This window comes from Sinocyclocheilus grahami, unplaced genomic scaffold (assembly GCF_001515645.1).
Source record: "Sinocyclocheilus grahami isolate Dianchi unplaced genomic scaffold, SAMN03320097.WGS_v1.1 scaffold925.1, whole genome shotgun sequence".
NCBI lineage: Eukaryota > Metazoa > Chordata > Actinopteri > Cypriniformes > Cyprinidae > Sinocyclocheilus > Sinocyclocheilus grahami.
In genome coordinates this window covers 305562-332838 of record NW_015506104.1, presented here as the reverse complement: position 1 = coordinate 332838, position 27277 = coordinate 305562, and the positions used below count along the sequence as shown (strand labels likewise).

The following is a 27277-nucleotide window of genomic DNA, read 5'->3' as shown; positions in this document are numbered from 1 at the left end:
CACGTTGATTTATTAGTCTATTAAAACTCAAAATTCCAGGCATTCTCAATTGTAGATGGCAAAATGCTTCTGGATGCTTTTTATATTTATATAATTTAATATAGTTAAATTAATCTATATCACACAAAGAGTACCGTTTTTCTGCAGATATCAGCATGAACACATTTAATAATCATTTTATACAATAATTGACTTGCATTTTAGACAAAATATTGCTGGTTTTTGCTCAATTTTGCCAACGAAAATAGTTCCAAACAAAGATCACAGTACTGTTTTGCGTCTCTGAGCAATGGACGGTGTTTACTTATTGAATGAATCAGCTTTTTGAACGAATCGGTTGAATAAATGATTCAGTGATTCACTCATTGAACACCGTCAAATGCTTTGTTTCTGAATGAATCAGCCTTTGAATGAATCGGTTGAATCTCAATAACTTACTCATTAACAGTCACTTGCTGCCACCTACTGGCGGTTTTAATTTCACATTTCGACTAGTTTTCAATTATTTCAAATATCAGTATTCAACGTTTTATTTTAAAAACAAAACATTAGGCCTATTTATGCATCTGTAACTGCTGTTTAAATGCATCCATGTCCCCTCTGAGATACATAAACTGTGTAAATACATCTAAATGCTATTTCAGATGCAGATTCCAGAAATGTTTTCTTGTGTTGGAATGAAAGACACTAAGTACCAGATGAAGTGTTTCTTATTCTTACCCAAAAATACAAAATGCAAGAAAGAGTTAAAACTGAACACAATCTTGCTACTCAAGCGGTGTATGAACATTTTTTTTAAATATATATTTGTTTACTTCTTTTCCATTTTGCTTTTACTTTCAATACTTAAGTATGTTTAAGATTTTAAAAATGCTTTTCGTACTTAAGTACAATAAATATCACATACTTTAAGACTTTTACTTAAGTAATATTCTAAACGGTGACTTCAACTTCTACCATAGTCATTTTCTGGTAAGATATCTGTACTTTTACTTGAGTATAGCTTTCAGGTACTTTATACACCACTGTTATTAATGTTGCTATGTTACATATCATTTTGTGTCAGCTATGTGTGATTTTGCCAGGCCAGGTCTCTTGGAAATCCTCTGTTTTTCTAAGGGGAGAGATAAACACAGCAAACACTGTGGTATGTTAATAACTAGTTCATTCATTTGTGTGACTGAATGCAATTTTATTACCTATAAATAAGAAGAGTGCTGGTTCCCAAGAAATGATGTACTGAGTGTTATTTTATTCAGCCTCCAGTGGATGCTGCCGTATTGAGAGCTTTGCTGTTTTTGCTATAAAATCCTTTGTTTTGAGATTTTGGAGAAGTTTATACTATCATTATGTTCTGTTCATGACTGGAAAGCTATTTGGAAATGTTGCACAAGTACAGCCTTTGCTGAGGATGTTGCCCCTTGAAGTCTTTTCAGAAACCCTGGATAGTGCATTAACTTACTCTGTCGGGTGTCACATTCAGAGGCGGACTGATCCACACTGACCTTTGGATGACTGCTAAAACACCTACTTAATGAATCATTATAGCAAAACTGCTTATTTGTAATAATTATTTAAGTCGTATATACATATGTGAATTATAAGACTGATAGTTCAGACTATAAATTCTGACTGGATGAGGTGCATTCAAAGCCATGGCATCTATATTAATACGCAGAGTTGCTATGGTACTTGGAAACCATAAACAGCTGACAGTTAAGGTTATGAACTATATTATTTGAGTGTTTTTGTATTTGATTTAACTGAATACTGGTGTCCTATATCTGTTTCTGCCTTTTTATAAAAGTAATAAGCAATATGAGGTTGTGTGTTATAGTGATTTTAATCGCAGTTAAAGGAATTGTAGGCAAGACACTAAGCGGAAAACACCCCTTAGCTGAGATAAAATAGCTGTAATGCATGTCCTCTCATGGCTTATTAAATGCTTTATTAAACAACAAATAAATTGTTAATAATTATAGTTCACCCAAGATAGGCTAAACAATTTAATATTTAGAAGACATTTAGAAAGCAATCAAACACTGTAATTTCTTCTTCTTTTTTTATTCACCAGTGCAAAATGTTTTAATACAGTGATTGTGCATGGCTTTTATATTTAGCACTGTAGAAGATAAGAATGCTTATCTCAGCAGTCATTGCTGGGAAGGAGCAGCTGCTAGTGAACAAATTAAGGGCCCAAGCAATGCCTGTCTTTGTGTAACTAAAAACTCCTATACAGCTATATATAATTTTGTACATAATCATATATAAGATTTGTGTCTGGCCAGATCTGTATATTTTTCACTGACCTAATGCCAGTGGTGCGTAACTTACTGGAGTTTATAAATACATCTGTATGAATAAATAGGTTTATGTTCTACAGCTCGATTTAGCATAAAGACTCTCTCACACTTAGCTTAGTATTTAGAGGCCAAGTATGAGGGCTGCCTACCTCTGCATCCTCTGTTTCTTTCACATTAGTCAGTATATATGGGTTTGGTCTAGCTATATTAGTCTGGAATCTATGAAATGCCAACTCCCACTGCCAGCAATCTCAACATGTTCAAGCAAGTGAGCGGACCATACTTTATATACCACTAATGCAGGGGTGTCAAGCTCATTTTAGGTCACGGGCCAAATTGGACTAAGCGTCACTTTATGCAGATTTGTTTTTTTAATTTGATAAACCTTGGTGAACCCATAGAGGGTGCTTGCACAATTCATACTCACACATCCAGTATTAATTATTGGTGTATTTAATTGGTGTAAAACATAATGTGGAATTTGGCCAGAGGCCTTTAGATCATGTATCCTGTACATAAAAAAAAAATCATAATTAAGGAATGTTAATTAAGACCAAAAGAGAAAACCACTAATATAGTATGTATATAGGATGTCTAATAATTATTCAGTGATGATGAAGAAACCCCTGGAAATCGCTGCTCTGTCACTTACAGATCCAGTTTCAAGTGAAAAGTAAGAGACGCAGACTGAGCGCCGCAATTTGTTTAAAAAAAGGTTTCTGTTGCTATAACACAAATTAACGAGTTCATCCATCCTGCTGTAAAAAGTAGAATATTATGAATCTATCATAGAGATATAATAAATGTTTGGGAATGTTTTCATCATAATTGAATTTTTGAAATGAGATTAGACTTCTCCACAGGCTGTATATTCGGACTGCAGACCATATGTTTGACACCCCTGCCCAAAAGGATTCTGTAAACCTATATATTTCAGAGCAAGTGTTCGATTGCTGTTCACTTTGGCTAAATGTCTGTTGTTTAGTGTAATCTATAACATATGTTTCAGTTCTAGAAAATGGAGGTCAAGGGACACTGAGTGCTGCGATTCCCATCACTGAACGCTTGGCAGAGGAATTGTCGTGTTAGTGTGCACAGTGCATTGTGTGTGACTCATTTACAATGGACTGAACAATAAGAATCTTAATCAAAAGATTTGCAGCTAATTATCAGAGCAAACAGAGCAGTGTAGAGAGTGTACCCTCAGGAATGGCTGAGTTTAATCTGTGTGTTTGGGCATCTATCAGCGAATCAATCTCTTCTGCATCCCGGCCAATCTAAACACAGATTAGTAGAAAGTTGAGTTTTCTTCCTCTTAACTTCGATGTGGGGTAATTGAGCACGTTGTATCTGGTGGGACTGCTGTGCGGAGTGCAGTCCCATGGGAGCCGGATGAGAGGCTCCAGCACCGGGGCCTCCATTGTTTATACTGATGGATTCCAGATGCTGGCACAGGGAGCAGCCAAACTCCAGGGGCCTACGCCAAAAAACCAGGAAGCAGTCCAGCGCTATCTGGAATACTTGGAAAACATTGCTTAGCATTGTAATAGCCTAGAAAATAGTGAAAGAGCCTAAATCTGTGCTGAATTTTCAAACTGATTATTAGTGACCACTAGACATGTGTTGGTTTCACAATTCAAAATAGTTGTTTCAAGGAATGTGTAAGGTTCAGGGATATTTGCTTCAGAGAATAGCGTTAGTATATAGTTGTTTTGCTAAACATGTTTGAATTTCAATATTGCTGTAGTTCTGGTGTTGTGTTTTGGTGAGCAATGCTTTACAAAAAGGTTCAATTTGTTCAAGTAGCAACACATTTTTCTTCTGTATTGGGATGTATATCCGTGTGAAATGGATTATCAAACATCCACTGTCATGTCAGTGGAAGATTATGGTGAGTTTTGGCATTTTAATAAAAATACGAGGTAAAATTTTTTTTTTTTTAAAGTAAGATCGTGTGTTTAGAACATTTAATTAATCTTTTCCTGCCAACTTTAACTTTACTTATATCATGAACAAAATAGATACATGTATAATACTATATTATTCATTGTTAATACGTCATGTCAGTGGAAGATTATGGTGAGTTTTGGCATTTTAATAAAAATACGAGGTTCAAATTTTTTTTTTAAAGTAAGATCGTGTGTTTAGAACATTTAATTTTCTTTTCCTGCCAACTTTAACTTTACTTATATCATGAACAAAATAGATACATGTATAATACTATATTATTCATTGTTAATTAATTTTTTATGTTATAAAAAAAACTTGCTACAAATGCTAAAAATGTATTAAGTAATATTAAACAAAATTAATAAATTAGTTTAAAGTATTGTCCACTGTTAGTTGACACCTAATGCACTAATTCATTGATTTTAATAAATTGAACCTTAATGTAAAGTGTTATCAGTGACATCATGTTAATGACTAGTTCTTGGTGATAGCAGCTTAGCAGTTTCCGTCCCTTTCTCTTTATGAACACAGATCCAGTATGAGCTACTTCAGACTCTCCAACACCAATCATCAATAAAAAATGTCAAGGCTGACCCCAGGTCAGTAGCTAAAGCATGTTCTTTTTAAAGCTAAAAACTTTTCTTGCTTTCTAATTTCTCCCTAAATTCGGTCAGTGACTCTGCGTGATTGGATTGTTTTTCCTAACACTGAGGCGTTGTGAGCTGAGAGATTTATCATTTAACAGCACACCTGTTCCCTCTTGTCAGTCTCTGCGATGCTGTCCTTGCCTTTCAGGCGTAAAAAGAGACAGCTGCACCCACAAGAAAAGGACACGGAGAGACCCAAGAAAACACTAGCCTCATTTAGCCGCCCTAGTGGGCATTAATAAATAACACCAACGTGCACCTGACTGGAATGCTTGCTCAAGTCCGGCCGTTCGCGGAGCACTCCGGAAATCGCACACAGACGCAGCTGATGAGCTCGACACTATCATTCTTGTGTGTGGGACTCTGGGAGAGGCCATCTGCAGGCTCTGTCTTGGCCTTGGCTGAATCTCCTCATCCAGGCCAGACAGAGCTCCTCTTGATCAGTTCTCACATTGTGATGCTAATGGCTTAGAACTCTGTAACACGTGTTAGTACATTCGTGTCTGTTTACATGTACTAAGCGATGAGATGACACCTATTTTTGTTAAGTATTTGCACTCTTTAAATGTCTGAATATCATCTATTAAAATAATACAATAAAATGATGCAAGGCCAAGAGCTAACTTTTTAAGCCATTTTATTTTTTATGTTTACTAACATTTGACAACCACAAATGTTGTCTTTTATATTCTATTCTATTATATATATTTATATTTTAAATATTATCTTAATATTATATTTATAATGTCTCTAATCTATAATGTTTTTTTCTCATTTGAAATTTTGTGAAATGTATTGTTTAAAAATGTAAGTTTAATTTCAGTTAAAATATTTAATATAAATGTAATTTAATATTTTGTTAACTAATGCAAAAACTTTTATGCAAGTGTGGCTTAAGTTTTCAAATATTTGAGTTCAGTGAGTTCATGTTTAATTAAATCAGACAAATCTTGATATTTGCAAGAAGCATGAATTGGAATGTTTGTGGAAGGACAGCTATCCAACACTATGCTGGTTTCATGATTAGCCAAACATTATGCACATAATTGGACGGAATCCAAACACTTTTTTTTAGCCTTCACAAATGCAGTACATAAAAGTACTGCGTTTGTGAAGGCTAAAAAAAAGTGTTTGGATTTTTGTAGTCTCCTGTTGATTCTCTGCCCCAAGACTTGACATGCATTTCCTTGCAAAACCAAACTTCAGCAGCCTGAGCCAAAGAAATTGTTTTTTTCAATTACCACCAAGAATTCTCTTAAACTGCATAGTCACCCTTCCAAGAATTCCTCCATTTTGCACACAGACAATAACAGAAACAAACGTTAAATGTGGTGAATTATTATTAAATTTGTGACCTCTGTAGATCTGCCGTTCCTTCTCAAATAGATGGCAAGACCCTGTAGCACCCCCATAAAATTCTTTGGAGAATGTTTTGAAACATGTCATCAGATGACTTTCAGAATTTGCAAGAAGCATGAATTGGAATGTTTGTGGAAGGAAACTATCCAACACTATGCTGGTTTCATGATTAGCCAAACATTATGCACATAATTGGACGGAATCCAAACACTTTTTTTTAGCCTTCACAAATGCAGTACATAAAAGTACTGCGTTTGTGAAGGCTAAAAAAAAGTGTTTGGATTTTTGTAGTCTCCTGTTGATTCTCTGCCCCAAGACTTGACATGCATTTCCTTGCAAAACCAAACTTCAGCAGCCTGAGCCAAAGAAATTGTTTTTTTCAATTACCACCAAGAATTCTCTTAAACTGCATAGTCACCCTTCCAAGAATTCCTCCATTTTGCACACAGACAATAACAGAAATAACAGAAAAAAACGTTAAATGTGGTGAATTATTATTAAATTTGTGACCTCTGTAGATCTGCCGTTCCTTCTCAAATAGATGGCAAGACCCTGTAGCACCCCCATAAAATTCTTTGGAGAATGTTTTGAAACATGTCATCAGATGATTTTTTTTTTTGAATTTTTAAAGGACAACTGAAACATATGTCAATTATCTGTCAGAGGATTATTTGTTTGATTTCTTTTATTCATTTAAACCATTTATTTATCGTTTTATTTATTGATTTATTGCACTGTAGCAGGCAATATACTGCAGTAGCAGTGAGCAGAGATGCAGATTTGTGTGTATTTACTTTATTTAAAAAGTGGATTTAAAGTTTCGAAAGTGATTTATAAATGTACTGTTCTTTTTTTGAACTCTCCCTGATCAGACCCTTCACAACATTTCCCGCTCCTTTAAGTCTTATCTCTCTCCAAACTATCTCTCACTTTTCTCCTCTGGCACCCTTTTGTTAATCTATATAGTCTTAATTGAAAACAGAGGGCTGATCTGAAAAGGGACTTTTAGAGTTTCTCATGTTATACCAGCGTGGAACCCATCTGCTTCTGATTTCCTTCCCCCTTCAGTCCTGTAGGGCCTGATTGGAGGAACGTATCCAGCTGTTAGCGATGACTGCCGTGCTGTGGTATTTGTCCTGTTGCAGGGAGGTCGGCTCTGCTGCTAGGACAGCCAGATTCGCCCCCCTCTTTCAGTCTCCATAGGGAACACAGCTGGCGGGATGGTGAGAGGAGATGCTCGATCTGATCTCCCTTCTCCATAAGTGTTTACAGTCACTGGATACTTCAATCTCTTCTATGTCCAAAACATTCAGAAAGCTCAGAAATGTTCTGCTTGGTCCTCAAAGAGTGACCTGCTGTCATTTAAGGCCGCTAGGATTAACAATGTGAGGGTCTTTGGAACAAGATTCACCTTACTGAGTGTTGACAGGCAGTAAATATTTTGTGTGCACATGTTTGTGGCCAGTGGCTGTTTTTGTCTATTTTTACTCCAAAAAACTCCCTCGAACAGCTGGATAGTGAGGGCCCTTCTTTCAAAAACCCTCTAAAGCTAATGCATATTGCTTCTGAAGTAAACATTGACTTGCGGCAGGATGGGAAAGACATATCAAACATCAGCTATTTATTCAGTGTTGCTCTTTTTGATTCCCTTTCCTGTCTTTAAGCTGTGTTTTCATTGGACAAACAGCCAGATTGATTTACACAAACCTGCTGTGTCCACTAAGCTCAGGTTGGGTTAAAATGGTCACATTACTTCTAGAGCAATGCACTGAGTAGAACTGTGTAAACACAAATCTGCAACACACAGGCTTTGGTCAGGGTGTGTTTAGACTATGGCGTTACTGTCAACGCAATTCGTTCGTCATTTCCCTGGTGGTGACTGTAAGTAGAGCGTACTCTCCATTGCCTTATTTCCTCTGAGATTGTTGCATTTGGAAAATAACAAGTGTTTTGTTTTGAGCAATTGTTTATTTTGTGTGAGGAATATTCTCAGAGCTAAAACAATAGGATAATACATTTTGGGTTCTTGGGTTTGTGGATTTCTGATCCGGTGGTTAGTACTAGACTAATGTGTTTCAAATGACCAACAAATAGTTTATTTTCTCTCATTTATTTAAAGAAAAAAACTCATTTTTATTTGTTTGTTTGTTTTATTTCCTTTCTATTCCTGCTCTTGAAAGCTTAGATCCTCTCTATGAGTTACAGAATGTCTCAATGTCAAATTTGCCAGGTTTCCTTCACACTGCCAGTGTAGCTCTATTGGTCTAAAATCTGTTAAAAACACAACCAAAATAGGTCAGACTGCTGTCAACAGAATATCATGTGTGTCCTCTGGCACTTGCCCAGAGACCTCTGCAGTGCTGGATATATAGAGCATTTTTTGCAGAGTTGTGAATTCTTGAAGATTGCTCATCAAATCTCTCTCGTAGAGATGCCTTAACTTGTGAGTGTCTGTCCAGTCTTGTCCAGTTGAGATTTGAGGAGATCCACCCACTGTGTGCTGTGTGGTACAGTGTTTGTTTATAATGCAAAGTGACCCAGGTATCTATTCCAACCTTACATACATGTATGGATGTATGTATGTATGTATGTATGTATTAGAGCTGTCAGTTTAGCGCGTTAACTTAATTAGTTATGAAAAAATAACGAGATTAAAATATTTTAAAGCAGTTAACGCACTGGCCCCGCCCACAGACCAGTACATCATCTTACATTTCATATAGTCGACTTTTGACAAATATGATGCAGGACAACAACTCCATAAATGCAGTTATGCCCTAAAAATCAAGATATTGGGGCAAAAATGCCCCTGTATGAGTTTTTGCCTCATATTTATATCATATGACAAGCGATATCACACCAGCAGCGAGAGCAATATCACATGAGTGCTGTTTTTGTCACGAAAAACACGAGTGCAAATGTGATTTTATACAACAGTTCAGTAAATAAGAAGTTAATATTGTGCAAAATTTAAACACAGTATTGTGCGTTTTGTTCAATTTTGTCAACAAAAATATCACCTCTAAAGCTACAGCAGAACTGTTGTGCATCTCTGAGCAACACAGCGGTGTTTAGTTTCTGAATGAATCCCCGTTTTGAACTAATCGTGTGAACCAATGATTCAGTAGCCCATTCATAGAGAGAGCCGTTTAATGAATTACTGAATGAATCAGCCGTTTGAACGAATGGACTCATAAAGACATTTACCACCATCTGCTGGTAGTTCTAGTTTCTTCTTTAGAGTATAATTTAATTTCTTTAAAAAAAAAAACATTAAAGGGATAGATAAATAAATAAATAAATTCTGTCACCATTTACTCACCCTCATGTTGTTTCAAACATGAATGACTTACTTACTTTTGCACAACATAGAAGGTATTTTGAATACTGTTGGTAACTATGGGTGCGTTCGCACTTGTCATGTTTGGTTCAAATAAAATGAACATGATTTGACGACGTGGTGTAACAAAAACAAAATGAGCAGAGGACAAACGTGGAGCAACGATGAGGTAAAGTGACTCTTATGAGCTCCTTGTGAGTTTGCAGGTGGTGAAAATAAAATGATATGTACACGCAAGAATGAGCGCGCTTAGGTCCAGCAGACGGCATTAGATGTGTTCGACTTAAAGCGGCACTGAGCGGATCGATAGGTTAATGGATGCTTTGATATCATACACCCGCAGCGTCGCTTTAAGTCTTTAAGCACCTTTTGTTTGGGGTGTTCTGTGAGTTCTGTTACGATATATACATCATTCAAGCCGACCAATCAGGTTGTGAACATATCACTATGCCTTAGGTTCGCTGTCAAAAATGCCAATGTGAACACTAAGCGGACCAGGACCAAATGTATTATTTTCCTTTTTGGTCCAGACCAAATGAACCAAAGAATCGAACTACAAGTGTGAACACACCCTAAGCTGTTTTGGTCACTAGTGACTTTCATTGCATGAACAAAAAATACTGAGATGCTTCTCGAATTATCTTCTTTTATACTTTGTTAGGCCATTGTAGCCTAAACATTTAACAATAATAGGTTTAAATGATCTTTTGGGAGTATTTTCAATTAATTAATCGCAGCATGCTGTAATTAATTAGATAAAAAAAATGTATTGACTGACAGCCGTAATATATATATATATATATATATATATATATATATATATATATATATACGTAAATACACACACTACTGGTCAAAAGATTGGAAGATTTAATGTTGCTGAAAGAGGTCTCTTATGCTCACCAAGGCTGCACTTATTTAATGAAACATACTGTAAAATATGAATATTGTGAAATATTATTCCAATTTAAAAGAACTGTTTTCTGTTTGAATATATTTCAGAATGTAATTCATTCCTGTGATGCAAAGCTGATTTTTCAGCAGACATTACTCCAGTTTCAGTGTCACATGATCCTTCAGAAATCATTCTAATGCATATTTGGTACTCAATGATTATAAATAAATATACAGTTATTTTATTGTAATAAGATTTCCCAATATCACTTTTCCATGATATGAAGCTTTAACTCTATCCATTCATGAATTAATAGTATTCTCAAAAACAGGTCATTTGGCTCACATCTGAGTTTCAGACCATGAGGCCACCCTTGACACTAAATCAAACTCCATGTTAATTACTAAATGTTTGAAGGAAAACAGTGATGGAAAGCAGTGGTTCTGACATCAGATATCACTGATATTTTTTTGCTGATACTGATATTTTGTTTTGCCTGTTCTCCAATTTAGGACCTCACCCACATCAGACCACCAGCATTACAATAGCGTATTGACTGACACCATCATAGGGATAGCCTTGCGTCAGACTTTCTGTGAAGTTTGAAAGTATCTCCACAACAACAGCCACAACCGTCATGGTTTCCACTTTCCAGTTGTTGTTGACAGTGGTTGACTCATGGTGTTTAAGTTTAGGGAGGAGAGCCTTTTGCATGCAGTGTGTCAGTTGGCCAGTTGGCTCTGGGTGGATGGGAGCAGATGCTAATAAATTATATCACTTATTTTTTGCTCATATGGGACCTGGAAGTCCATTTCCAAATCCTCTCACCAGTAAAGCAGCTTTAGGCCTCCCTATCCCCTTAACAGTGTGGAATAAACACTGCAGTAGCCAGTGATTTGCTATGCAAGATTACACATGGTTGAATGCATGGATTCACATCCTAAATCCTGTTTAGTATCACAGCAATCTGCTAAAAGTCATAGGCACTCCTACAGTATGTGCTCATAATGCACTACTACTAGCCACTTTTCTGTTCTCTTTTAGGAGAGTTGAGTCAAAAAGGAAGCAGAGTATTTATTAATGTACACTCTATGACCAGAAAGCATACTGAGACCACACCGCAATTATCTGTTGAGGTTTGAATTCACTTACATAATTAAAATAATTAGAATTCCCCATATACAGAGTTCTCAGATTTGTGTAGTGGTTTGGAGTCTGAACTCTCCAGCAGAAGTCTGCCATACCACACACAGCATCTTGTGCAGTTTAGAAAGATGAAAAAAAAAGTTAATAAAAATAACAGCATCACATTTCAACTTAGCAGCTCGCTGTAAGTATCAACATTTTGTTTAGATGTTTTTTCTGTGTTTTTGCAGTGCAGCGTAGAATCAGTTGTGACAGGGTTTGACAGACACGAGTTAAGCATTTAAAGTGTGTTTGGTTTGGACAAACTTTGACCAAAATGATGTTTGTGATGCTCAAGGGAAAAACTTTTCTTTTGCTGTTGTAAAGGCCTAGATATTGGTGTCAGCACTGACTCACTTTGTTGAAACTTCTCCCATAATAAAGTCCTTGGGAGAATATTTTCTGCTGTCTAAGAAAAAAAGCCTGTCCTATAGATTAACAATTAGTAATTTGTCTTGCTCACTATGTTTGCTACAGGATTTCTCTTTTTCTTTCTTTCTTTCTTTGTCTCTCTCTCTCTCTCTCTCTCTCTCTCTCTCTCCCTCTCTTTCTTTTAATAACAGCCATTTATCAGTTATTGGCCATAACATGAAATTAATTGTCAGCTGATCTGTATCAGCTAGAATTTAAGAAAAATGTCAAAGCTGCTTATTTCCATACAACAAAACTGCATGATGATCACCAGCTGTTAAATTTATTTAAAAAAAATAAGATTATTGTCTTGTTTTCCAATAACATCAAATATTATGTGCAATGCTTTACTTATTTGCATAAAATTTGGTCAGTCGCAAATGTATACAAATTTTCCACAATCCACAGAAGCTTCAAATTGTTTTCGAGCTGCGCTAAGTCGAAACTGTTTCAGCTAATCGGATGAATGTAGATTTTCTGAGCTGAACTCTCATTAATCAGGCTCTGTCTCTGACATGTCCTCTCAGGCAAGACCCAAAGGCGAAGGACTGACTCCATACCAAGGCAAGAAGAGATGCTTTGGTGAATACAAGTGCCCTAAGTGCAAGAGGAAGTGGATGAGTGGAAACTCCTGGGCTAATATGGGACAGGAATGCATCAAATGCCATATCAATGTTTATCCTCATAAACAGGTATAGTATCCGTCTTTTAACAGCTCATATAATGTGACACTGTATTGCTAAAATACTGCATGCAAGATTTTCTAATCTGTCAGTGAACGGTGTAAGCACATACAGTGTAATCTTCCAAGAAGTTCTTATGGATGGGGCCCAACAGGTACCCTGAAACCTGAGACTCAAACTCAAGGCATCCGTCTAACTCAAATACCTCTTGAACTCAAGAAGGGGTCATTTATCAGGAAGTCACTGAACACTGAACTCATCTACACTGTAAAAAGTGATCTAAAAAGCTGTATTTTGGATTGATTTGTTGATTTTTAGGTTATTATTTTGTAGTATACACAATAAGGTAAGGATTAAAGCATTAATGTTATTATTATTTTTAAATTATGTCTGTAGACTTGCTGGTTAACCTTGCTGGTGTAGGCACTACATGGTTCTAGGCAGGTAAGCATGCAAATGGATATGTTTTAGCACCCCTAGGGAGGGAAGCATTCATTGCAATTACCTTCCCTACAAGTAGTTTTGCATCCAAATGCATTAGCAGCTGTTGAGAAAGCCAACTCTTCCACAGGACAGAGTATTATGGCTAATTCCCTTCTGAAAAGCAAATTCTTTAGCTTTTCAGTCTCACCTACTTAACATGTTTCCTGCAGTAAGCGTGTGAGATGTGCAGCGCACTGCAATATATATCAAAAAGCCTTGAAGGGTTTGCAGCTGGCCTTCTTTCCCTGTAACCCAAGCAAACATATGCAATTTTCTGTTTTTATTGTTCTCTCACAATGGAAATCATTCTTCCAGGTCATGCAGTGTGGAAATCGCTCAATAATCCAGATTGTACACCGTAAAGTATTTTATATCTCCAGCCGCTCCCAGTGGAGGATTAAGTGAAAGTATCTCAGTAGTGCCAATGCCACACTGCTGCATGAAATAGCAAGGCCTGAACCAGAATGTGCTCGAGAAGCAGGCGCCCGGAGATCCCTGCTTTTATCATTCTCATATTTAACGACATGCACAGGGCACACGGCTGACATCTTTACAGTATGAGAGCAGACATGGAGCAGAGGTATTATATAAAGTCCTCCCAAGCTTCCTGTTTTTTTGTTTTGTTCCTTCTTCAGATTTTGCCAGGAATTTGTTCTGCTAATTAAGAGCATCAGGCTGCAGTTGCCAATTTATTAATTCACAGAGGTATTAGACATTTCCTCTTATCATTCACCAAAGCCTTTGGCTCTCAAGCAAACACTCCCTCAGGTTACAGCACTCTCCCAATGGTCAGTCTCATTTTTTACAGTCTCCTCTCAATGGTCCGTCATAACCTGGTTTTCCGTAATTCACGGAGCGCAACTGAGACGTACAGGAAAGAATAACAAGATTGTAAAATTATCTTCCAAAAGCAATGGGTGGGAAAACAAATAATCGCAGAAGTGTTATTTGTGATCAACAGCCAAAAAGATTTGGCTCGTGCACATTCTCAGTGTCTTTTGTGTCACGTCCAAGACAAAGATTCGCTATAGAGTCTTCCCGCCCTGGTTGCTGTCTTGAGCGATGAAATCCTGTAGGCATGTAAACTTGCTCGGAATCCTCTTGTATATTAATCTGTGCAAAAAATTTTAAGGGAAAAAAATAAATGAAGTTTTAGTAACAAAACATGTACTTCTGGCAGCGACTACAAACACAACAAGGATGAATTGGCTCTTGATAGCCATCCTAAACAAATCCCTGACACACCCCTGCGGTTGGTCCATTTTGGTTTGAGACTTGGACCTACGTCTCCAAAACCATATCTCCAAAGAGTCTAGCCAAACGCTAAAAGAGATCTTCAGTTTCAACCTGACTGATGTTGTGGACAGAAATGCACATGCGCCCAAAGTGTGATTCACATGTTCTGCTCCTCTCAGCGTCCTTTAGAGAAACCCGATGGCCTGGATGTTTCTGACCAGAGCAAGGAACACCCGCAGCATCTGTGCGAGAAGTGCAAAGTCCTGGGCTACTACTGCCGCCGCGTGCAATAAGGAGGATTCTGAGGTCGTCGCCACCCTTTTCCATCACTTCGCCTACCAAGCACTCCAAGAAAAAGTGAAAAGTGCCTAAATATTCATGTAAATATCTCCAACGCTAGTAACGGCTTTGTGTATCAGCAGCATGCGATGCATTTATTGTGTATAATGGACAAATGAATATGGTTGGGACAGTATTTCTATCCGTACGGGACGCAGTGGATTACCTCACCATTGTGTCTCCTGATTGTGTGTTTACAGACTCTCCCTTCATTCTCCCTGCCAAGTGAACTATAAGGATGTGCCGAGCACTAAAGGTGTCACGTTAGTTTGCTCAGACAAGGGCCCAGTGTGCCTTTGCAGAGTTTTTGGGTCAATAGCACATCATATTAACTGTGAATTAACAGAGGGACAATGGACTTTCCATCCCTAGCTTTTGTGTCACATATTTATTTATGTTTGTATATGGTTTCGTAGTGCAATTGAATTAAGTAAACTGGGATAATTTCATCTGTGATTGTATCTGGACAGGTATTGTCTAACCCCACCTCTTGCCATTAGAAACTACTGTAGAATAGAACTTTCTAATGCTTCGGATTAGCTCGTCAGGTAGTTTATATCTTTCACATACATGTTTGAAATGCCAAATGTGAGATATTTTTGTCAAGTTGGCTAAGGTCAGCCCTGGAGGCACCCATAACATTTGAATTGAGTTGTTGGAAACTATGCAAAACAATTGCAGCTTATGCAGAATCATCAGTTCCTTTACATTGTTGCGCAGTCAAATGAAGTGTGTGGATGATCGAAACAAAGCCATGGCTAGCTGATCATCACCGTCCTTTGAAATGTGATTATGTATGTTGTCAATTGTTGCCAGAGAACTGCTTCAAATGTCTTACAAACCCATGTAAAGCTGAGGTGTTTTGGTACAGGCGTCAAAATGTGAGCTTTTCAGTCCATGTGCTAGCATTTAAAAAAAATAACGCCTGTTCTTCACTGAGATATTTGCCTCAGGATAAAGAGTGTGTTTTAATGACACATCTCAGATGAAATACGGTGCACGTGTTTTATATAAACACTGCTCTAGAAAATGTCATTAATTAATTTCACTATTATGCAACACATTCATTTTTAAATCCAAAATGAGTCATTCACATCCTTCACTCTTAAAAATAAAGGTTACAAAATAGATTTTTTTTCCCACAACAACGCTATAAAATAACCATTTTGGGTTCGCAGAAGAACCTTACAGTGAACCATTTGTCTGAACCATTTTTTCTTAGTGTGAAGAACATTTTAATAACCTAAAGAACCTTTATTTTTAAGTGTTCAATCTGACCCTTGCACTAAAATGTTTCATTAAAGAAATTTGCCGCTGTTTACACAATCATTCTGATTGTATTTCAGTCAGAATGAAATCCTTAATTTTAAACGTCTTTATTGCCTAACCCCATATCTGCAAGTTTATGCATTATCTACAAACGTACCTGATGAATTACACCCCGTTTAAACTGTGATTTTCAGGAAGCATTTTTTATGTGAGTGGACAAATATATGGTTGTAAATGGAAAAGAAGGACAAAGTAAGTAATGCAGATTAGTTTTTTTTTTAAATGTAATGAGAAAACACTTTGGGTACATTTAATTGATCAGGAGACATTTAGAGAGAGATGTATTATTGAGAGCATTATAATGGGAGGGTGTTAATATTTGGATGGAAATAAGCGTGTACAGGATCTCATCTACAGTATGTGCTGTTACCTCTTGTTATGGCTCACACAAAGTACTAATTGATCATATTTGAGTGTGACCCAGGATCATTGAACAATAATTGTAGCTTTACGTGTTCCAGTGGGAAGTCGTAGACAGATATTGTGAGAAATGACATTGCGTTGTTAATCCTAGATGTACATATGAAGTTAAACGCATATACATGGTAAATACAATGTGTATAATTGTTTACTTATCTTTGGAGTCCACATATTTTCTGTTGAATATTAGTTAATGTTTCATTTATTGGGATAAAGATATGAATTGGGAACTAGATTCTAGTACCTTAACACAGTTTGGTTATGAAAAGTCAGGATTTTTGCCAAGGAATGCCATGCATGATGCTGAGGAATAAAAGAGCCCATTAGATGTCTGAAAATGTAAACCAGCTAATTTTACTTCAGTTAAAAAAATGGGTTTGAGTTTCTGATAGGAAATTCAAGGAGTATAAACTGCCAGGGAGTCAATCATTAGATCACTGTTAAATAAAAAACAAGGCTGTTTCTGAGAGTTGCTATCATTTTTTCTGAGACCCTTTATTTCTTGGTAACTGTGTTTTTCTGGTGTTGCTAATGGCTTCGTTGTGCATACATTCTTACACGCCAAGGTTTACTTCAGGCTTCATTTAGGCTGGAATGAGCTACTCTGCTTTTTGATAAACACCGTAATGAATGGCGTAATGAAAATAACCAGTGAAATAAACGATTACTGTGGATTCATCATAATCATTGCTGATCCCCCATAGCTGGTAGTCTACACATAGTGATCTTTGGGATCAATTAAATTTATTGTCAGTTCTGTACACTTTAACAGATGACTGAATGCACCACTAGATCTAGGCCTTGCTTTATTATAGCAAAATAGTTGCATTGCACTATATACATGACTAAAATGAAAACAGCCCTGAGTTTTGTAAATGTTGAAGGCAGATTTATGAAACTGAGCTTCCCCTGATTTCTGCTTTATTGAATGAAAGACAGAGCTTGTGGTATTGACAGTGTACATGCATTTAACATTATACAAAGTGCTTTTTGCGCATGTTTTTTTGTCTTGAAATACATATACTTGACTTTTATAGCTCACATTCAGTATAAACTTGTTATTTTCTATTAAAGGTATGTGTATTTTGGAAACAATATTGATGATTTAGATTTTGGAGCAATTTGATATCCAAACAAGATTTTGTTGTTTTCCCTTACAAAGATACTAGTATGTGTTTTGTGTATATATTCGATTACCATCAAGTTAGCGATTTCAAAATGTTATGATGCAATATTAAAACTTTGTATGTGAAAAAGGGCAAAATGCTGATGCAAAAGAGCTGGGAGTTTTTTTTCTTTCCTTTGTTTTACAATAATCTTTGGTTATATCCTACAGAAATATTTATGGAAGGATTTTGTTCTTTTTTTAACAATTCAATTCTTTTTGTATAAAATATGCAACAGAAGCTACTCTATGAAGAAAATATTGATGACTACATAGAATATTATTCAAAAGTTGGTACATTATTATGCCCTTACAAGCCATTTTAATTGTTTTGTTATTTTAGATTTTATTGTTATATAGTAACCTTACCCGTTATGAGCATATGTGTGCTTCAACGTTGTTTATAATCGTTGTGTCTGCTATACAGCATGAATGTTTTGATTTGCATTTATAGAAAACCTTCTAACATCACAAACAGCTATTTTTAACATAACAGAGACTGATTCGCACTGTAAGTCGTAGAGCCTTTTTACTGAGGTGTTTTATAGACGCAAAACAGTGGCAAAAAGACGTGATTAACTCCAGTCATTGACCATAACACTGAATTGCACGTACAAACCTTTTACATGGTCGACATGTGTTAGTGAATCAAGCCCATACTGTATGAAACTGTGCGCTCTAGTTAGCCTTCTCCAGTTACTGCCAAGTCCAGGAATGATGTTAAAATATTTTTCTTCATATGTAAAAATGAAAAAAAAGAGACTATTTTTCAAACAAGTGTATGGGACTGAAGTTTGCATGTGCATGTTTTTTTTAAATGATTCAAGATTGATAATTTGTGCAATGTATTCTTATTTAATATTAATACATGTTTAATTCTTGCCATGATATCTTTTGTAGAATACACCTCTCTTATTGTTAGTCATAAATAAATGCCTCTATTTACTCTTAGGATTTCCAGTACCATTAATAGATTTACTGAATGTACTGATTTAACACTCATGTTTGTAATGTCTGTAAAATATTTGTCATCATATTGGAGTGGACCGAGCAACAGAAAGTGCTAATGAGGGAATGTGGGACGAGATGAAATCTGTTGCTCTGTGTCCATGAAACGGCATTCCGATATGTGCCTTATTTGTTAGTTAGGAAAACTGAAGACTGTGCTTTTAGAAGTTTGTTCGATTAAAACATTGACTAAGTGAATCATGACTCTGTTTCGTTTTTTTGTAATAGCACAGAATGATATACATTTCTGTACAATCTGTGCCAAATATACGTACAGCCTGTTTTTGGATTTCAACATGTTCTTTGGCTCGTGTCTGGGTGTTGGGAAATTGTGTCCATTTTAAATCAGTCAAGCTGAAGGCAGTATGGACTGATTAATTATTTAGATATGGTCCTTGGGAATGATGCTTGTGTAATTGAAAACCATAGTCTAAAGCCTTGGGGAACAGTTGTCATTCTGACATCACATTCATTTACTATCGAATAGCCCAAAGAGCATTTCTTTTAGTTCAGCGTTTGCCTTGTCTTTGCAACAGCGCAGGTTTGAAGACGCAGATGTGTATTTTTTAACTCAACCTAATTACTTGTAATGATTGTAAACACATGAGCACTGTATGTGAACGTTAGGACTTGGCATGACGCTGGCTTTAGTCTTGAAGCCAACTTCAAGTAATTGGTCTACACATTCCAAATCTCTTAAACTTCACTAGAGGGTGGAGGCCCAAATTATATCAAGTTTGTTGCAACAATGTAGACTTAAACAGAATGGGAATGAAAATGTCTCTATAGCAACATTGCAATTGGAGAAGTCAAACAAACCAGTGGTGAGTTCAGACCCCATATGGTTTCATTTAGGAAAGAGCACTGTTTTCCACAAAGGTTCATAATTTACTTTCATAAGGCATTACTGTGATAAGCTACACCTACACACCATCTAAAATGGACTGCTCATTTTCATTTCAGGGTATGTGTATGTCAGCTGGCTGCAGTAATAATGGAACACATCTGACAAACTCGTTATTCCCAACTGTCTCCACAACTATTGTATGAACATTTTCAGAAGATTCTTGCTGAAAGTTTAAAGTTGGAAGTGGAGAATCTTCATAGCCAAACAGGATGTCATATTCTGCTTTAGGTGGGCAGGAAATCTTGTCGCTGGATAGTCTAAAAAAAGGTTTGGGATCATTCTCAGGAAGATTTAAAAAGCATGCCACGCAACCAGATATACTGCTGCAGTTGTAGCCGGCCCTCATCTGGAAAACAGCCTTGAGTCATTAAAAAAAAATAAAAAAAATGGGCACATAACGCAAATATCCTGGAAGAAATTCCATATGTCAAAACCAGTTTCATGTGTAATTTATTTATTTATTTAAAAAACCTCCTGGGGTTTCTTTGGCATGGTTCTTATAAAGTAAACAATCTCTGTTTAGCTTTTATCCTAATTTCAAAAAAAAAGAAAGAAAAAGGCTTTAACAGTATAAATTTCCTTATGGCCCATGGCATTTGACCCATAAGCAAGATTGGTTGTGTAGGGGTAAGTAATCACCATACTTACTGAATAATTTGCTTACCTAGTAAGCATAAAACACCTTAATGGATCCATAGACAGACACATTAAAATGGCAATAGGTACTTAGGTAACAAATGTAAAAAAAAAAAAAAAAAAAAAAAAAAAAAGGATTATTTACTTTACATGCATAAGCATTTTTGATGTGAAAACATTTGATCACATTAAAATGAATACACATTCTTGGTTACTTGAGTTCTCCACAGTCTGTGATGACAATCTTCTTTACAGTTCCTCCATCATGTAGGCCACAGGACTCCATTAAAGAGACCGTCTCCATTCCCTCTTTGACCTGCCCAAAAACAACGTGTTTACCATCAAGCCTGAAAGAGAATGACAGGAACATCAATCCCATAAAAAAAATTAAAACACTTGGGATGGGTAATAATTAAACCAATAACCTTTCCACCATCATACCATTCTGTTTTTGCAGTGCAGATGAAAAACTGGGATCCATTTGTGTTTGGCCCAGAGTTTGCCATAGACAGAACACCTTTAGAAGAAAGAGACAGAGGAAATCAGACCACCTCCTGAGATTTTATAGGCAAATTTGTCACTTTTAATAATTTAATGATATCGTGATACAGGGAAAATCTAACAAATCAACAGATCCACAATAACAACCAAAGAATAAAATTTTTTTAAAAATTGGAAAAGTGGCAGGGGGGTACTGAATGAAAGACAACATCTGGGTTGGGTAAGTTATGGCTCTCTACTACAATTACATCCAGTCATATATTACACAACCCAACACTGTTTGCCCATATTAATCTATCAAGAGGGTTTGCTGGTGTAGGATCCCCCTGGCACCAAAAATGCACTAGGATAGGCTGGCTTTGACTTGCTTAGAAAGTAGGTCATTTGTTTGAAGATTACAAAAGCGGTTTCTGCAACTGAGGGAGCCTTACTACCACCTTGTGGCTGTAAACAGATGCAGTTTCTGCAGAAAAAAAAATACAATAAAAAATTTAGAATCTACAGGGTCTTGTAATTTAGCTTCATTCATCACACCCAAAGAGTGAGTGTGCAATGCTTTACAACTATAGGACAGGAAGAGCTAAATAAACATCACTGCATCTAAACCAACAACATATTTATTAGATCCTGTACCCACTAAATTACTGAAAGAGTTGTTACCTGTAGCAGAAGAAACGATTCTCAATATTATTAACTCGTCGTTATCTCTAGGTCATGTCCCAAAACCATTATTAGGCAGTTATTAAACCTCTTATTAAGAAACCACAACTAGATCCTAGTGAACTGGCAAATTACAGACCTATTTCAAATCTTCCATTTATGTCTACAATTTTAGAAAAAGAATTGTGCAGAATTGTGCTCCTTCCTGCAAAATACTATCTCAACCAATTAGAATACTTTATAAGACCAATAAAAAAAAAAAACACTGTTTTCTGAAGTCCAGTCAATGCAGCCATCTACCAGGAAATTTTAGAGCACTTCATGCTTCCTTCTGCTGACAAGCTTTTTGAAGATGCTGATTTCATTTTCCAGCAGGACTTGGCACCTGCCCACACTGCCAAAAGCACCAAAAGCTGGTTCAATAACCATGGTGTTACTGTGCTTGATTGGCCTGCAAACTCGCCTGACCTGAACCCCATAGAGAATCTATGGGGTATTGTCAAGAGGAAGATGAGAGACACCAGACCCAACAATGCAGATGACCTGAAGGCCGCTATCAAAGCAACCTGGGCTTCCATACCACCTCAGCAGTGCCACAGGCTGATTGTCTCCATGCCACGCCGCACTGATGCAGTAATTCATGCAAAAGGAGGCCCAACCAAATATTGAGTACATGTACAGTAAATGAACATACTTTCCAGAAGGCCAACAATTCACTAAAAATGTTTTTTTTTTTTATTGGTCTTATAAAGTATTCTAATTGGTTGAGATAGTGAATTGGTGGGTTTTTGTGAAATGTGAGCCAAAATCATCACAATTAAAAGAACCAAAGACTTAAACTACTTCAGTCTGTGTGCATTGAATTTATTTAATACACGAGTTTCACAATTTGAGTTGAATTACTGAAATAAATGGACTTTTCCACGACATTCTAATTTATTGAGATGCACCTGTAGATCAGGCGTGGCGAACGTCGGTCCTGGAGAGCCGCAGCCCAGCAGAGTTTTGCTTCAGTCCTAATCAAACACACCTGAACAAGCTAATCAAGGTCTGACAGGTTACTAGGAAGCTACAGGCAGGTGAGTTTTTATTAGGGTTGGAGCTGAGCTATGCAGGACCGGAGTTCGCCACCCCTGCTATAGATCATGACATACTCAAAGATCAATTACAAAACTATATGGGTATTTAAAGGCAGGCTTTAAGATGGTTAAAGATCCTACCTGTCCGACCGTTATCACTTTGATTTTTTAAACGGGGAATCATCTCAATTTACACCAGTATAGTATGGAGTGCTGCAAGGATCAGTCTTGAGCCCTCTGCTATTTTCAATATACATGTTGCCCCTTGGTAATATTATTAGAAAATACGGGATTAGTTTCCATTGTTATGCGGATGATATTCAACTATATATTTCAACAAGACCAGATGAAACTTCTAAATTATCTAAGCTAACGGAGCGTGTTAAAAATTTAAAAGATTGGATGACAAATACTTTTCTCCTATTAAATTCAGATAAGACAGAGATATTACTACCTGGACCGAAAAACAGTACACAGAATCTCTTAGATTACAATTTGCATCTATACGGATGTGTGTTACTTCCTCTACAGTCAAAAATGTGGGTGTTATATTAGACAGCAACTTGTATTTTGAAAATCATATTTCATGTAACAAAAACAGCATTCTTCCATCTTAGAAACACTGCCAAATTACGAAACATACCAGAGTCTTTACCAGGTCAAAAAAATATGATCATATGATCATTCAATTTTACAATCTCTACAATGGCTACCTATTAAAGGGTTACTCCACCCCAAAATGAAAATTTTGTCTTTAATTACTTTCCCCCATGTCATTCCAAACCCGTAAAAGCTTTGTTCGTCTTCGGAACAGTATACACAGTTTACGTTCAGTGGATACTCTCCAAAAATGGCGCAACGGTGACGCGGAGGAGACTAATTGTTGAACAAGTCGTTATTTTTGTTTTCTTTGCATACAAAATGTATTCTCGTCGCTTCATAAAATTCAGATTGAACCACTGATGGCAGATGGACTATTTTGACGATGTCTTTCATACTTTTCTGGGCCTTGACAGTGTTATTTACTTGGCAGTCAATGGGACAGTCACAAGCCTCCCGGTTTTCATCCAAAATATCTTAAATTGTGTTCCGAAGACGAACAAAGCTTTTACGGGTTTGGAACAACATGGGGGTAAGTGATTAATGACAAAATTTTCATTTTGGGGTGTAGTAACCCTTTAAGGAGGATTTGGCATAGTTCATCTACCAACCAAGGAAATGTGAAAAAGATTAACCCAGTAACTTTGTTTTGGTAAGCCTGTTTCTGCAAGTGTCTGAGAAAACGAGCGCGTCTGATTTCGCTCCCTTGGTGACGTGGCAAAGGGATCTCATTATAATATTACAGCCCCTTAATCTGTAAGTTTACACCCACGGCACCGTTATTGTGTTTTCGCAAGCAACAACAGTGTACTAGTTCTAATGCCATGGCGAAAGTTTGAGCAAAACATGCTAACTGTTCTGTCATTGGCTGCACAGACGAGCACAGAACACTATTTAGAGACCCAGCTTCGGAGGAGACAAGAGAGCAGTGGATTTATTGATTTATTTAATGTATATTGCTGCTGCCACACAGATCTAAAATAAACATGCGATTTATTTCCCAGCTGTTTACCTCACAGACATAACCGACTGTTTTTTGTAACTCATGTGTGTTTTTAACGTAAACTTGTGTGTGAATGAGAACTTAGTTGAGTACTGACAGCCGCTTTCTGTACGTGTGCTTCGGGTGTGTGCTCTCAGAAAACCATATATCAGATGTTTAAACTAATGTGGTTTAAAACGCATGATTTCAGTGCGATAAACATGATAATCAGAACCAAAACAGATGTTTTTAGCAGGTACGAGCTGTAATAGTGCAGCTCTATTCTAGAAAAGTGGGCGGGGAGCAGCAGCTCATTTGCATTTAAAGAGACAGGCCCGAACAAACAGTGTGTTTCTGCTTCCACTCAAAATAGGCATTTTAAAAATGATATAATAAATGATCTGTGGAGTATTTTGAGCTGAAACTTCACAGACACATTCTGGGGACACCAGAGACTTATATTACATATTGTAAAAAGGGGCATAATATGTCTCCTTTAAGTTCCATATCAGTTACAAAATATTACTACTTATAAGGTTTGTTAGGGGGTGTGCCCGAAGCATGAATCCCTATGCAGAAAGGCACGGAAAACAAATAACGCGTTCTATGGAGCCACTAAAGGGTCATGGTTAGTCGCTTGCTAGCGGTAGACTGTTACATTATAGTACATGAAAGTTCACTTACTACATACACAGAGTAAGGAGAGATGACTGATTGGACAATGGCGAATGATTTGCAGATACTGAGCACCACTGACAAATATCTGATCTTGTAAAATGTGTGGTAGCGGCAGTACTGGTCCATAGTATAGAGTCTGTGTGATCGCGAATCTCGAAAGTGAAAGTAAAATGAGAGCGCGCATTCGAAAGCGGTTTCAATGCCCTGCATATTAGTAGCGGCTCCCCGATGCCTGCAATTTATATACAGTATAATTACCAAACGATATAACTGCGAGAGAAAGTACTGAAATATTTTTTTAATCCTCCCATCTCTTAAGCCCCGTTCACACCAAAAACGATAACTATAAATATAACGATATAGATATAGTTCTAAAAATCGTTCTCCATATTAAAGAATAGCAGAGTCCACACCACAACTATAACGATAAAGACAAAGAGAAACGATATCGTTGGAATCACTTTCAAAACGATTTTTCTCCAGCCGATGAACGATGTTCGCTGGTGTGGACGCTAATATCATTGTCTTTATAGGTATCTTTAAAGTTAACGTTAACGGTGTGAACGGGGCTTTAGGCTATTTATTCCCTTTAGGGGTTCTGTAGTACACTTAATTTCCTTTCTGAACACGGAATTGGAATGCGGCGGATTGCGGGGGGTATGGGGAGGAGGGATTACGATGCCAGCACAACATCGTGATGTCTGTCAGCCATCGGTGATTGTTATCGCTTACACATTTTGCCATGTTTATAACCTTTTCTTTAAAAAAATAAAAAAATCCTGCTGCTTATAATAAGCTTAATATGTCTGCTTATTACATAAAAAAGCAGATGCATGGGAATGATCTTTAGGTGTTTTAGGCAAATTTTACAGGAATGCTAAGGGGTTAACTCTCTATTTTTGTGACAGTTCATGGTAAGTATGGTACAGTAACAGTAGTGACATCACCTGGTCCAGTGTGTTTCAGCTTGAAATTCTCATCGTTAAATTTCTTTCCATAAATAGATTTTCCACCAGTGCCATTGTGATGAGTGAAATCTCCACCCTGTCAGCAAAACATAAATCATTAGATGACATTAGGACAAAAACATATAACTCATAACCAATAAATAAACACTAAAGAGATAACATGACATTTGATGTAATAAATAGATAGACATGGTAATGCTAAAGGGCACAGTGAACAGTAGCACTAATAGTTTACCTGACACATGAACTGAGGGATGATCCTGTAGAATGCTGAGCCTTTATATCCAAAGCCATGCTCTCCTGTACAAAGGGCCCGGAAATTTGCTGAAAGACAAGAACCATGAGAACTGAACTGTATAAAACTATGAAATTTACTTAGATTTTTAAAAAAATCATGTATTGTACATAATACTGTATATTATATACTATATATAACATTCATTGTACATTGCATATTTTTATTGTACATTTTCATTTGTCATGAAAATTGTAATATAAATATTATTGTATTGGTAAAACTTTACAATAAGGTTCATTAGTTAACTACTTTCGTTAACATGAACTAAGAATGAACAATACTTCTACAGCATTTATTAATCTTAGTTAATGTTAAATTCAACAGTTATTAATGCATTATTAAAATCAAAAGTTGTGCTTGAAAACATTTGTTAATGCACTGTGAATTAACAGGAACTAACAATGAATGAGTGTATTTTCATTAACTAACATTAACAAAGATTAATAAATACTGTAATGTACTGTTCATGTTAGTTAATACATTAACTAATGGAACCTTATTGTAAAGTGTTACCATTATATTTATATTATATATGCTTTTTTAAAATTAATTATTTTTATGAAACCTATGTTTACTTACCCGCTGTTTTGGGTACGACGTCAGCATAAAGCTGCAAATAAAATATGAAAAACCTGTCTTTAGAATAATGAATGTTAATACAAATAATTGTTGTTGTTATTATTATTATCGTTGTTGTTAATAAAGTATTCTTATATTACAAGTATCGTCAATAATAATAATAATAAATATAACTTTTTATTAAAACATTGCCATATTTACAACAGAAGCTACTGGTGAAAACCTGCATTATTCAAGCTATTTTCAGTCATTGTATACCTTGGCAAGAAGAACAACGGTTTATTTTTCCTCGCTTTTTTCATTGTAACAGTCTCTGATTCATGCATTTAAATTGCATAACAACTAACTGTGGCATTCAGGTTAAATAACTCATTACTTGCCTCAATAATTATTCTTCCAATGAACTCGCCGTCAGCTGCAATATCCATAAAGACAACAGGGTTCTTCACCGGGCCTGAAACCAGTCTGTTCGCAGCGACTGCGACAGAGCAATATTTCAAGCGATTTTTCATCTGTAACATTCTTGCTGTAGGCTTGAAAACTCATCAACGAATATATATAAGAATCAGCGTTCAAGGTTATAACTGGCGTACACTATCGTACACACTCACACAGCACGTGACATGTTCTTCTATG

General features: G+C 36.5%; 2 protein-coding genes across 4 annotated transcripts in view; one reads left to right on the top strand and one right to left on the bottom strand.

Moving 5' to 3' along the window:
* The window catches only part of LOC107564348 (zinc finger CCHC domain-containing protein 24), a 37834-nt gene extending 18848 nt beyond the window's left edge, over window positions 1-18986 (top strand). Inside the window, exons 3-4 of one of the 2 annotated variants that reach the window (XM_016249403.1) lie at window positions 12618-12782; window positions 14672-18986. In XM_016249403.1, the coding sequence (XP_016104889.1) occupies window positions 12618-12782; window positions 14672-14785 (279 nt within the window). In that variant the 3' untranslated portion in view covers window positions 14786-18986. Of the gene's footprint in view, window positions 1-12617; window positions 12783-13571; window positions 13864-14671 lie in introns of those variants that run through there. The other variant, XM_016249404.1, reaches the window with a different exon arrangement.
* On the bottom strand, window positions 13966-27277 carry LOC107564349 (peptidyl-prolyl cis-trans isomerase A-like). 2 transcript variants are annotated; one of them, XM_016249405.1, is made up of 7 exons: window positions 27022-27277; window positions 26642-26672; window positions 26000-26088; window positions 25744-25840; window positions 20738-20813; window positions 20512-20643; window positions 13966-14369 (listed from the first exon to the last, which is right to left on the bottom strand). In XM_016249405.1, the coding sequence occupies exons 1-7, from the start codon at window positions 27160-27162 to the stop codon at window positions 14282-14284; spliced, it is 654 nt and encodes a 217-aa protein (XP_016104891.1). In that variant the 5' UTR covers window positions 27163-27277; the 3' UTR covers window positions 13966-14281. The 2 variants fall into 2 exon arrangements, with proteins under 2 accessions (XP_016104891.1, XP_016104892.1); XM_016249406.1 differs by lacking the exon at window positions 13966-14369 and adding an exon at window positions 19602-20018.